Genomic DNA, 13,583 nt, shown 5'->3' with positions numbered 1-13,583 from the left:
TACATGAGGAAGCTTGCCTTCCAAGTTCCTTAGTAGCTTTTTCACCACTGATGTCCACAGAAGCGGAGATAGCACTCCACCTTGCGACTTTTGATCCAGCGTTGTACAGCAAAATCAAAACCGATTGATCGGATACTGTTCGGAATAGATTCCGTAGAGACGTTGTTGAACGTTCCAGAAATGTTCAGGAATGATCCAAGAGCGTATTCCTCATATTCAAGAGCCCTTTCGATATTAAATACCAGTCTATGGAGTGCAGTCTCTACAGATTTGCCCTTCGCCTTTGCGCCCATTCTTTTTTATTCTTCGTAAAGATGTGTCCGGGAACGTTTACTGCACTACTCCCTTCGTAGCTAGGACTTATCTCGTCCTTACAGTGTTCAAAGTGCACGCTGACTATTTTTGCGAGTTAGACCGGCCGAGGCGGGGCTTTTGGATAGTAGTTTCCTAAGTCTCGCCACCTAAAAAGTTGTTCCTGGATTCTCGCTTTGTCCTGCGCACCAACTTCTTACAGTGCCTTAGAAGATCTTTATATTCGTTCCAACAGTCCTTGCTTTCTGCTAGCTTGGCCCAGTTGAAGCATTGCCGAACTTTGCGCCTGCTAGACCCAACCGTAGGGCATGCCTAGTGAAGGGCTATATTTAGAGCATTCGTAAATACAGTAACGCCCTTTTTAATCCTTCATGCCTGTAGAGATCCAAGTTTGTATTGGTGGAATTTCTCCTAGCCTCGTTTCTGATCTTTGCTTCCGATCTAATGGATAAGTAAATGTATTTGTGGCTATTTTTACTTCCGACTTATCTCTCTAAAAAGCTTTATATGGTAAAATACCGGATTTACACAACTGGATACTTACAACAACTACTACCTGTGCATCCTCTCTAAACTCGAAACTTATTTCATTACTTAAGAACCTGTCATCACACCACTTTTGTTCGCACAGAGAGCAAAGACCCCTACAGTCCTTACACAACTTTCCAAGTAGTAAATTTTAATTTTACTTTAATAACTTTTTGGAATTTTTTTCTAAACATGCACATAGAAAATACTCGCATATTTGACTAATTACTCTATAAATTTGGCGCTCGTCATACAGATTCCAATTTAGCCCAATTTTCCGCCATAAACATTTCACATTCGAACTCAGATTTCTTCTACGCAATTTCCATTAATTTTGTTGAAATGCAAATGGCTAATTGCCAAAAATTTTTGCTTCCCCTTTTCACTCGACAATGTAATGCATTTCAATGGTGAATACGAACCAGACTTCTTCCAAATTTTTACAAATCGTTTCCCATATATATTTACATATTATTCAGCGATTCCGCACGTACTGTCCTATATTGGCTAAATTTTTAAGCAAAAATATTGCAAGTGGCGTAACGGGATTTATTGGAGCACGAAATTGCAAGACAAGCAAACGCAAAATGGCAGGCTGAAGGCCTAGACTAAACATTGCGCGCACGAGTGGGGGAAAATATGAATATGTCTGTGTGTTTGCGAGCACTCAAGCTGTAAAGAGGTAAAAAAATCTGCGTCAGCCTCAATGAAAACTTGAAGAGGCAGGCAAATCATAAATGCTAGACAGTATTTTTAAACATGTCAGCGCAATTCAATATTTACGACAACTCAGAACTTTTCTAGTTATCTATTCGTGTCTGCAAGCAACATATAAACTAACGGCATTTATGTTTTTTCTTTTTTCTTTTCTCCCCTCCAATTTGTGCATAGGAGTTCACTTGCGACGTTTCCGTTGAGGGTGGCAAGTCCACACAGCCGCTGCAGTTCTCCTTCACCTTCTACGACCTCGACGGCCATCACGGCAAAATCACAAAGGATGACATTGTCGGCATCGTCTACACGATATACGAGTCGATCGGCAAGTCCGTGGTGGTGCCACACTGCGGCAGCAAAACAATCAACGTCCGTCTCACTGTCAGCCCCGAGGGCAAATCAAAATCAGCCGCGGCCGCCGCTGCAGCTGGCGGTGGAGGCGCGGGTGGTGGCGGCGGCGGTAAGTTGAAGAAAACTGCTAACGGCGCTGGTGCCGGCATGTTGGACGCCGCGACAAAGTCAAACGCCGGTCACGGACACGGCCACACACGTCGGCAGCACCGCTATCGGCCGCGCAAACTAATTAAATCGGATGATGAGGACGATGACAGTAACAGTGACAAGGAAAAGGAAGCAGCAGCCGCGACCAATGCTCCTGCCACAACGACAAGTGGCGCATTGGCGGTCAGTGGCGTGGGTGCGCCAGTGGTGGCGGGTGTGGGTGTGGGTGGCAAGTCAAAAGGTCATTCCAGCGGCAGCAAGTTCAATAAAATGAAGGCCTCCGCCGCAGTGGCGGAGCAACAGCAAATGTTGTATCAGCAACAGCAGCCGCAGGAAACGGGCAATGCGGCAGCGCCACAACAGCAACACACGCCACCACACATCGACGCGTCTGCCGCAAACTGTCCGCACGAGAGTCTCTATGAGAATATGACGTCAGTGAATCTGAAATGTTGCAGCACTAAGGATGCGCGGCTGAAAATCGAAGACTGCCGCGGCTGTGAGCCGACAGTGACGAGCGCACCGATTACACCTGCGGGCTATGTGCGCTCGTCGACGGATGTGTACATGCGACAGGCGTCGACGCGCGTCAAAATGCTGCGTAAGGCGCGAAAACAAAAGGTAATTAACGGCATATGGATATGTGGAAACTATGTGTGCATGAGAATATGTGGCAGTAACTGTGCAAACGAAATTTAATCACGCAGAGTTGATTATCAATTCAGCATATTTGCTTTGTTGTTGCCACAAAGTCTCAATGCCAACATATCCTAATTTAATATTTATTTGCAAAAGTTTCTTACTAGAATATAAGTAAGCATGCTCATTGTTTGATTTTTGTATTTATTACTAATTAATTGCTTGTGTTGCATGCAGAAATAGTATTTTTCAGCGACTGACATGTTTGACTTTTGAGCAATGAAGTCATATAGATTATACCGCAGTGGTCAGTTGTTTGATAAGCTAAATATTTAGTTAAGAATAAAGTAGACTGTAAGAAATAAACCAAGAGAATCTCTAAAATTATTTAAATAATAGTAAAATGCAGAAATCGACTAATTTTTAGGAAAATAGTTAAGTACTAATACAAGTAGAAGTTATAATAAGACAAAATATGAAAAAAATATTTTTGTGCGACATGACGTATGAGTAACATTTGTTTTTTAACTTCGTTTAAACTAAAATTCTTACATGGCAACGTTACAAAAATGTGGGAGACAACCATAAATACATAAAAAACTCAGTGCATCTCGAACGTCTTCAGTGCTATTTTATTTTTTCTGTAAATTTAAGAGGGGGGACTAATCAAACGGCGTACCACACTCTCCAACAAAGACTACAAATAGTCCTGTATGACAATAATGTAGCCATTGGCTGTAATAGTTCCGTTGTTGGAGACAATTTCAACCTTAAGTTAAAAATGCTTCCCTAAGTCATATGGTTTAATATGAAACTTTATTTTGTTCTAGATGTATGGAAAATTCCCTCAAACTTTGGTCCTACACTTTTTCTCTTGTGGAGAGACTAACGCTTCCGCATAAGCGCTAAGTTTTGTTTTTTATTTAATGTTTGATGATCGCTAGCAAAATTTAAAGCTTAAAGCTTTTAAACGCAGAAATAGTTTTAAAACTTTAAAGCTTTACGAAGACATGTAGCTTTTAAAGTGCTCTTTCCCATCATGTGGACTTTTCGTAGTATCATATTTCTCTGTAGTATGGACCTATAGGTAATATCAATATAAAGCTTGATGAACGTGGCATTTTTGGGATTATTTCCGGTCTATGGCTTACCGACAATAACAGAACCACAGCTAGCTCACTAGAAAGCAGCGAATCATAAATTATGTAAAAGTGAGGGCTTAAACTGCGCATGAGTTCCCAAAATCTGACTTAATGTGAATCCCTTGAAGAACATAACAACAGGTTATTACGAACTATAAACTGTGGAAGCTATGAATCTGTAGACAATTTAGACTAGAGTAAGGAGTATTCCTAAATAATTCATACATGCCGGTTATAGACTGAACTTTAAGTGAACAAATGGACTTGGGGTTTGAAATATCTTACAATTAAAAATTCCAACATAAATTTTGAATAGGTATACTAAATAGGCTGAGATCTAACAAGGAACGAACTTTTTAAAGTAAAATAAGGCTTTACTCTTGGAATAGTTTTTGGGTATCAAATCTGCTAAGTACGATGAATATACTGGAACTTACCCTACATTTTAAGGTCTTGCAACCAAATTCTTTCTGTGGTTACCACAAATACAAGTAGTGACCATCCTGAACTTGGTTTATGATTTCTTTTAGCCCAATAACTAGAGAGTAATTACATTGTACGCCTTAGTAAGGCCCAAAAGGGCATGTAGTACAGTTATTTTCAGTCATATTAGCAATTAAATAATATTTAATACGAATATGTTCGGACCTGTGGTTAAACGATAAAATAGCATAAGTCGACTTCGGTTAAAATGGTTAATTCGATTTTAAACGTAAATCTAGTCTAGAAATCGAAGTGTTTTCGGCAGTTTAAGTCGACCTAGGCTACTTTAACACATAGTTTGAAGTACATTATGTCAGCTAAACTTATTTTTGCTTGCTTTCAGAAAATGAAGTCTGAAATTAATGATTCACAATATTAAATAATAAGTGTATATCTCTAGTAAATATGTTTTCCTTTTATTTTTACGTTTAATTTTTGTGTTTTCTTTATGCACTTTTCAATTCTTCAATTATGTATGTATGTATATTAAATTTTAATTTCGTTTTATTTATTTTTGTTTTTTCTATTTTTCGTTGCATTTTCATCACAATGACGATGACAACAACAACAACGAAAACAACAAATATTACCGCAACTACAACCACTACTATCTCAATACCAACAACTGCTTAACATTACATTACAATCATCATCATCTTTACCGTTATTGCATTTCATTCATCTGCAACTCGTGAACATCATGCCATTCATCCATTCATGCACTCAACATGCATCACAACCACCACCGCTACCATCACTAACAACCAACAACCACCAACAAACCGGCGGCAATAAAAAAACGGCAGTTTCAGGACCATTGCCACGAAACACGGCAGCGCAGCCTCTCGGTCGGCAGCGAGGCCTGTTGGTACAATCGGCACATACAACAACAACAACAGCAAAGCAAACTAGAACAGTCTCAGCAGCAGCAGCAGCAGCAATTAGGTGATGTTGTCGATGGCGTTCAGCTACGTAATCCACAGAAGAACGCAACTACCGCCGGCGCCGCCGCCTCGTCCGCTCTGGCTCAACGGCAGCGCAACTCTGCTGAGTGCTGGAAGACCGCATTGAATCGCAACGACTTGATGAGCATTATACGGGAAAGCATGGAGAAGAATCGTTTGTGTTTTCAGATGAGCGGGTAAGCACCGGCTGCTGGGAAGGGTGGCCCTCTATTATATACATATGTACATATATACATACCCACACAAGCACTTGCCTGCAGAACAAAACCCACAAAAAATATGTATATATACACACACACACACATCCGTATATGCAATATTCTGGCTATTGTAAGAAAAAATTCACAAACAACAACAACAAATGCCCTCATAGCAATCACAATTTTTATATTTCTGATTTCAATCCGCCTGATTTCGTATTCAAAAGGACGTAGTACAGAGAACAAAGCAAATTCCTCGCTTTTTTCGCATCTAATGAACACCGTTAAGCGTTGATTTGCATTTTGCATTTTATTATTTGCTTTGTACTTTTATTTTTTACGATGCCTTTATTTCACCTACTTTTTAATGTTTGATATATTTGTTGTTGTATACTTGATATCTAATTGCATAATCAATATTTTGCTGTTGCATGCATCCTTTGTGAGTCTAACAAGTATTACAGTGAAATGTGACAACGCTGCAGAGAGAAAATTTAAGAGTACTTATAATAAAAGCTTAGATATCTTATTCTATGCTTGACCTTCTCCAACATCTTCTTAATAAAGGGAAGTTTGGCAATATTGCAAAATAATACCAAATATTATCCCCAAATTATAAAAGCTTAGCTTATTTGGAGCTTCTAATTTTGATTGTTGAACTATTTTTCCTTATGGTGAAATGTGGCAACGCAGCAGCTTAAAGATTAAAAATTACCTCTACAGATTGTGTAGCTTTTAATTAGTATAAGTATATAATTGGAGCTTAGAAATCTTACTATTGGTTGAGCTTATATAGTCCTTTGTGACTGCGAAAAGTGACAACATCGCAGAATGAGTATTAAAAATTTCCTCTTATAGATTGTGTAATTTTAAAGCTTTAAATTTTAAATAAATTAGAAATTAGTAAACTTCTTTTGGGAAGTTTTATCACTTGGCCTATATTCTGCAGGTCTTTGTGTCAATCATTCAATAAAGTGATGTTAAAAGCCAATCCGAGTGACTAGCGGATTTTATGACTGAAATTGGATTGAAACAGTCTGCTAAGGGGAGGTAGCATTATGTTACAAAATTATAGATTTCGGTTCGATTTCGAGATCATAAAGTACCAGACGAAGGTTTGTAGTAGTTTGTCTACTTCATTTAAATTGAGTAGTCAATCGGCCGATCAGCACTTCAGCAAAAAAATGCCTTCAAAAGGTAGTAGGAGGGGAATATCTGCCAGTACTTTGGAAGTCGTGTTTAGATATATATTGGCGGCAAATCATTTTTGTACAATATTTCTGGTTATTGATTGATTCTTCTGACGATTTCTGAAGTTTCTTCCCTTAATACTGACTCTATTGCAAAAATTAGCTAAAAAATCTTTAAAAGTCCACAGCTCCCATAATGAAAGCCACACGTTTTTAATGTCCAAAGATCGCATCACAACTTTTACCTTCAATGCGAGGATAAAATGTACTTTATGTAAATATAAACTTCCTCCATACTAACGCTAACGCCCTAGTCTCAAATCAAAACAACTGCACGCACTAACTGAGAATCTTCGAATACGAGATTATTAATTATCCCCCTTAATGCCCCCTTTCACGTGCACTTACTCATTTGTGTTATGTTTTATTGGCACTTTCAGAAAACCTCAAGCAAATGTGAGTCCTATAAGGCAACCACAACTTCAACATCAACCGCCTCACAGTCAGCAGCAGCTGCAGCAACAACAGCAACAGCAACAGCGCTCAAATACTGTGTCGAAAATACCAACCTTAATTGCGAACCACAGCAATGCCATTATCAACCACACCAACAGCAGCAACAACAATCACAGCAGCAACAACAACAACCATCACCATCGTCATCATCACAGCCCCAACAACAGCCACAGCCACAGCAACAGCAGCAGTCACAGTCACAGCAGCAATCACACGAACAACAACAGCAGCGAGTTAAATTTACACGACATCAGCACCACCAACAACACCAACACCACACAATACCATCCTCAGCCACATATACCCATCTACCATCAACAAATGGCCATTAATCCCGCTGTGCTCGCCGCACAAAGTGGCATGCAACATGGTGTACACGGCAAACTGAATTTGTGTGGCTACGATTCTTTTCTACATGCCACCATTTGCGGTGGCGGCACCAGTCACTCGCCACCGCTGACAACAAGTGGCAACGTCGGCGCCTTAACGGCCACCACATTCGTGCCACAAATTGTCAGCCACGATCAACACAGTAATCAACAACAACTAATCGCAACAGTACAACCCATAATGAACGCAGTTCCTAGCAGCCAGAGCACGCCCGCAAAGGTCTTCCTCAACTCCACCACGCACCAGATCAAAACCAGCAAAATACTGCGCAGCGGCTCATACTCACAACAACATACACCGCTGCACAGCCTCACCGCACATAATTCACCACAGTACAGCGGCTATCAGCGGCTGTCATCTTCCAATGCGCACCACAGCCATGCACATGGACATGGTGGCCACAATCAGCAAGTACACCAACAATGCGCCAATAAGCTGGCGGCTCTGAGTCTCGGCGACGCGCCGCTGGCTCACAACTCCCCCGTAGAGCACATTGAGAAGTGGCTGAAGAACAATAGCGCCAAACATCAGCGCAAGGACAGCGCCACGAAGTATGCCGATAATGCGCTGTACGCCAAGCTGAGCGAGAAGCTGCAAGAGAGCGCGCTGAGCACGCACAACCAACGCGAAAATGTGCAGCGGCGCAAGCACAAGTCCGCACACAAGCTGCGCACGCCGACCGCTGGCAACACGCCCACAGCGCAGTCCAAAAGCGCATGCGCGCCTAATGGCATGCAGTCGAGCAGCTCGAATACGAGCATAGGCACCTACGCAGCGCTCATACCGATACACGGCGATCCGGCAGAATGTGAGAACCTCATCGCGCCGACCACTACCGACGACGAGGCGGTGAACGAGGCGCCTACGGCGCTCTTTTACGCGTCCTGCAAAGCTGCCGCAAACTCAACGCCGAAGTCAAATGCAGCGGCTAACGCTGCGGTGGAGCCAGTCAATCAAGACAGCAATGTAGCAACCGCCAAATTGGTGGACATAACCGATGAGACTGAATTGGTGGCTGTTGAAGCTGTGGAGAGCGCGGTGGATGATCGGGATGTGACATTGCGCGTAAGCGATGCGGCTGAAGTCGAGGAGTTGGATGCGGAGGAAGGTGTGGAGGATGAAGAGGAGGCAGAGACCGAAGAGAGCGGCAGTGCGAGCGCGGCCAATACGAGTGGCGGCGCATCGTCGCTGATACACCGCTATGTGCACGAGCACATACACCATCACTATCATCACTTTGAGGAAAAAGACGAATAAAAGAGAAATACTAAAATAAATTTATTTAAGAAAAATTAACAAGAAACATAAGTGAGATTAGGCTCATTGACTGAGCCACCAGCGGTAGACTAAAACAGTATAGTATACAAACAAAATATATGTATATAAGAAATAATAAGAAAACAAATCAGCGTTTAAGTGTTGCTTAGCTGTAATATATATGAATGTTATCAAGTATTCTTTAGCGAATTTCTCACAACTAGCCTTGCTGTTAAATGCGAAGCTTAAAGGCCTAAAAGTATGCTATAAATGTAATGCTTATGCTGTAGGGACGCAAAGTTGGCTGCCGAAAGTGGATTTGTTTTAAACGCAGCAAATTGAGGGTGCATTACAACAAGAAAAAGGCTTAGCTAACTACTTAATTAACAACACCTTACAGAAATTACAAAATTTTTTGTTCACAAAAACACTTTAAAAACTTTGTCATACAGTATCGTGCAAAATTTTAACATTAAAATATTTTAGTTTTCACTGTTAATACGCTGGCAACCAATTTTGAGTTTTAGAAAGCTGTGAAAAATATTTACCCTGCAGAATTAGGCAAAATTTTAGCTGCCTTATATCTTTTAATTTCAAGTTTCACTGCAAAATTTTTAAAGCTTTTTTGAATATTCGTAATAATTGACAATTTTTGAAAATACTTTAACGAATGTTTTTCTTGCTCAGTTATACTTCAGCATTTAAATTGAAATTAATTGAAGCAAAAATTCAAAATTTTTTTATTATCACTCTTTTTAACACGTTTGTCACGATTTTTATTGTAGCCTTTAACTTTTTTTTCAATTATGATTTATTTTATGATATTTGATCCAAAATTAAATTTATTTGTGTTTAGGTAATTTATGCTTAAAATCGTAATTAACATTTCAAAATTTGTATTGCATACTTTTGAGTGTTAATGATACCAAATGATGACGATGAATTTGCGCACAACACTGTAGTAAGAATAAATTGCGTTGCTTTTATAGCAAAAACCAATAATTTACCGATATTTAATGATAATAATAATATAATCACAACACTGCGAGCTTTTGCATGATTTTAAAAGTTTTATTTAGGTTTTTCATTAAAAATTTCGATTCTTTCGAATTTGCGAGCATTGGTTAAAAGCTTTCGAAACCACACAACAAAAGATACAAAACAAAAAAATTATTTTCTACAAAAGGATATTGATCATTAAGGCAGTTGCTTACAAAAACAAAAATAACAAATGAAAAATGTGTAACTATTGTAGCTGTAATTATAAATTAAATAGAAATGTTATTTATTGCTAAAATAAACTAGACAACTACACTATTGTTGTTGTAAATATGTACTTGGGAAATTTAAGGAATTTACGTGCAGCACTGAGGACTATATCACAAAGGCTAAGAATTAAAAACTAAGCAAATACAAATAAAATAGTTTATTAATCGAACTAAAGCACAATTGCGCACAAAATAAATGCATAATGAATTGATAGCAACAAATACATACAAATAATGAACAAACACTCACACAAGCAAACACTAAAAAAATTTATACATATATACATGTAACAAATACAAATGTAAAAAACACTAATGTAACTGTATAAATTATTTATAAAATATTTCATATATTGTATAATTATTATATAATATTTAATATACTAAAACATTAAAAAATTTAATTCAACTATCCGATTGAATGTGCGAAGTTACGGTAAAAGCTCATGTTGCTGACAAATAAGTATATATAACTAAAATACAAATATGTAAAACAAAAACAAAAACATGCATATACAAATTCTTATACATACATACAAACAAATATAATATAAATGTTTCGCTTGCATAAAAAACATACAAAACGAAAACTAGTTGAAATTGTTTCATAGTACTTGATTAGCAAATAAAAAACCGAAATCTAGAAAGCACTAGAACAGTTACATACATATGAATATATGTACATAAGCTAACGCAGTTGAAAAATTACAATATATTTACATACTTATAATTACTTTGCTAAATCCATGTGGCAACCAATTGCTTTGCGCGTTTCAGTAAAAAAGTTTGATTACTTTAAGCTTAGTGCTTGCAAAGAATTTCAACTGACTCTTACAGTACAGCGGGTATACACATACATACTTATGTATAATCAAAACTTTAGCGCTAAGTTTCAGTGCCACCTTCGTATTACGTCAACCAATCACCGCTGAATTTATTATTTTTTATTAATAGCCAATTTTTCTCTAAATATACTTCAATATAACTGTAGCAATGTATTTATTATATATAAATTATATATTTTTACGCATATACATACAATTACTGATACATATGTTCAACTCTGTTAATATATACATCTACTATATATATGCCTTTATATTATTTTTTCTTAAAACACATAGAAAAAGACTGATTTCCATTTATGAATTTATTGAAAAAATGAGAATTTTTTTTAAATATGTATCAATGGAAATACATACAATAAATTATTGAATGAATTGTGAGAAAAAAAACTACAAAAATGTTTCATTTATTTATTTTAACTACAACTGTTACAGAATAATAGAGAGTTTTCAAATAGTATCATATTAATCTTCTTCTTCTTTATTGGCGTGGCCACCGCTTACGCGGTTATAGCCGAGTTTACAACAGCGCGTCAGTTATTTTTCCTTTTCGCTGTTTGGTGCCAATAATGAGTGACTTATAGAGTTTGGTCTTTGTTCGTCGAGAGAGGACTTTACTTCTCAATTGCTTACTCAGTCCGAAGTAGCACCTATTGGCAAAGATTAATTCTGCCTTGGATTTCGGGGCTGACGTTGATTTTGGTGTTAATTCTGGTTTCAAGATAGAAGAAATTATCTACAATTTCGAAGTTATGACTGTCAACAGTGACGTAGGAGCCTAGTCGCTGCGAGTGCGACGACTTTTTGTTTGATAACAGGCGATATTTCATCTTGTCCTCGTTCATTGCCAGACCCATTTGCTTTGCTTCCTTATCCATTCTGGAGAATGCAGAACTAACGGCGCGGTTGTTGAATCCAATGATATCAATATCAGCAGCAGCTGTACACTCTTATAGAAGATTGTCCTTCTCTATTCGGGTCTGCAGCTCGATTTTTTTCTCCAGGAGTAGATTGAATAAGTCGCACGATAGACGACTCTTTTCAGAAACCTCGTTTGGTATTGAACGGCTCGAAGAGGTTTTTCCCGACCCTGACGGAGGTTTTGGTATTGCTCTACGTCAGCTTACACAGCTGTATTAGCTTTGCGAGGATACCAAGTTCAAACATAGCGGCATAGAGGCAACTCCTTTTAGGGCTGTCGAAAGCGGTTTTAAAATTGACGATTCGCCACCCTATTTGAATTGCTCGGCCAGTAATACATCGCTCTTCGTACTGACGCATTTCAGTCTTTCTCTTATTCTGTCTGTAAATGCGTCTCGCTTCCCCTTTCAACTCTTGGTATCTATCCCATCCCGCGCGCATTGTGGTCGATTGTAATGTTGCGAGGTAGACAGTCTGTTTTCTCTCCACTGGGACACTGTTATTTTGTCTTTTGCGAAAACCAATGATTTCATTTGCAGCTGTTCGTAAGGAACTTGAAATGTCACCCACAGTTCCCATATACCGAGTTGCTGATGAGTGCTCTCAGAGGATTGCAAGTCGAGTAGAAAATCGAAGTCGACTACCCTCAACCCATTTGGGGATGTCTCATCATGGATGCTGAATTTACGGACCGTTCTGCCAAAGATAACTTCTTTGCCCACCCTGGCGTTAAAGTTGCCAAGCACGATTTTAACATCATAGGTGCGCTCCAAGCGCTTATAGAAGATATTATTGACCATATCGTCCTTCTCTTCCATCGGCGCGTCCTTTCCATTGGGGGTATTTCTTACGTGGCGGGTCCCAAACTCAGCGCACAACCCCGGGGAGGGATGTTTCGCCTTCTCACTTTAGCTCGCCTTCAAACGGATGTTTTTTGGTTATCCAGAGGATACTTGGTTTAAGACCGGAAGACGCGAGCTACTTGAGTCATATGTAAAAGAATCGTTTATCGCTACTCCCAAGTGAATGGCGCTCAAGGAACTTTCCTCACTTACGTGAACTTCTGCACATGGCTTCATCCTCCTATAGAGTTTCCAAATGGTAGCGCACAAACTACGAACTGAAATAATTAAATTTTTTTTTAAATGAAGTTGGTTTTAGAAAAATAAGTATTTTACAAAGAAACATTGAAAAAGGACACTCTTTAATCTCTAATTTCAATGAACCTTACCTTCAAAAATAAAGAAATTTATTCAAATTCATCACTGGGTCTGTGTGATTGAATAAATTAACGAAAAATTATTTTTTTTTTCAACTTGAGAAAAGATTAAAGATATTATAAAGCTCCTATTATGGCCCCAGAGTTGAATTTTTACTAATAATCATATTTGTACATCGATTTTCTTTATGCTTCTGCTCTAGTTTTTGTGCTTCTAAAGCTCCAATAAAGCTATAACAGTCGCGGACAATGATTTTGCCATTTCAATTTGGCCAGATGACTGTTGACTTTTTCCATGCTTTGAACTTGGTTCTGCTGGTGCAGTCTTCTCAGATGACTCTGCATTGGACACCAGTGCGAAATTGTAATATATAATCATATCGCTAAGGCACCTATTACGGTTTTCAACAAAACTGCATTTTGGTTAAAGTTTAGAAATTCGGCATTTTGGTTTTCAACTCGAACCGCCAAAAAAAATTAGTTGAAGTTTTGT

General features: G+C 38.6%; 1 protein-coding gene across 2 annotated transcripts in view; it reads left to right on the top strand.

Moving 5' to 3' along the window:
• The window catches only part of LOC126762275 (protein naked cuticle), a 162,789-nt gene extending 151,526 nt beyond the window's left edge, over positions 1 to 11,263 (top strand). For both annotated transcript variants that reach the window (XM_050478926.1, XM_050478925.1), the window contains 3 exons: positions 1,732 to 2,676; positions 5,126 to 5,460; positions 7,115 to 11,263. In XM_050478926.1, coding sequence (XP_050334883.1) covers positions 1,732 to 2,676; positions 5,126 to 5,460; positions 7,115 to 8,837 — 3,003 coding nt within the window. In that variant the 3' untranslated portion in view covers positions 8,838 to 11,263. The remainder of the gene's footprint in view (positions 1 to 1,731; positions 2,677 to 5,125; positions 5,461 to 7,114) is intronic.
• Positions 11,264 to 13,583: the final 2,320 nt, after the last annotated feature.

This window comes from Bactrocera neohumeralis, chromosome 6 (genome assembly GCF_024586455.1).
Source record: "Bactrocera neohumeralis isolate Rockhampton chromosome 6, APGP_CSIRO_Bneo_wtdbg2-racon-allhic-juicebox.fasta_v2, whole genome shotgun sequence".
Lineage (NCBI taxonomy): Eukaryota > Metazoa > Arthropoda > Insecta > Diptera > Tephritidae > Bactrocera > Bactrocera neohumeralis.
Note: the sequence above shows the minus strand (reverse complement) of the source record. Positions and strands in the feature narration are given on the sequence as shown.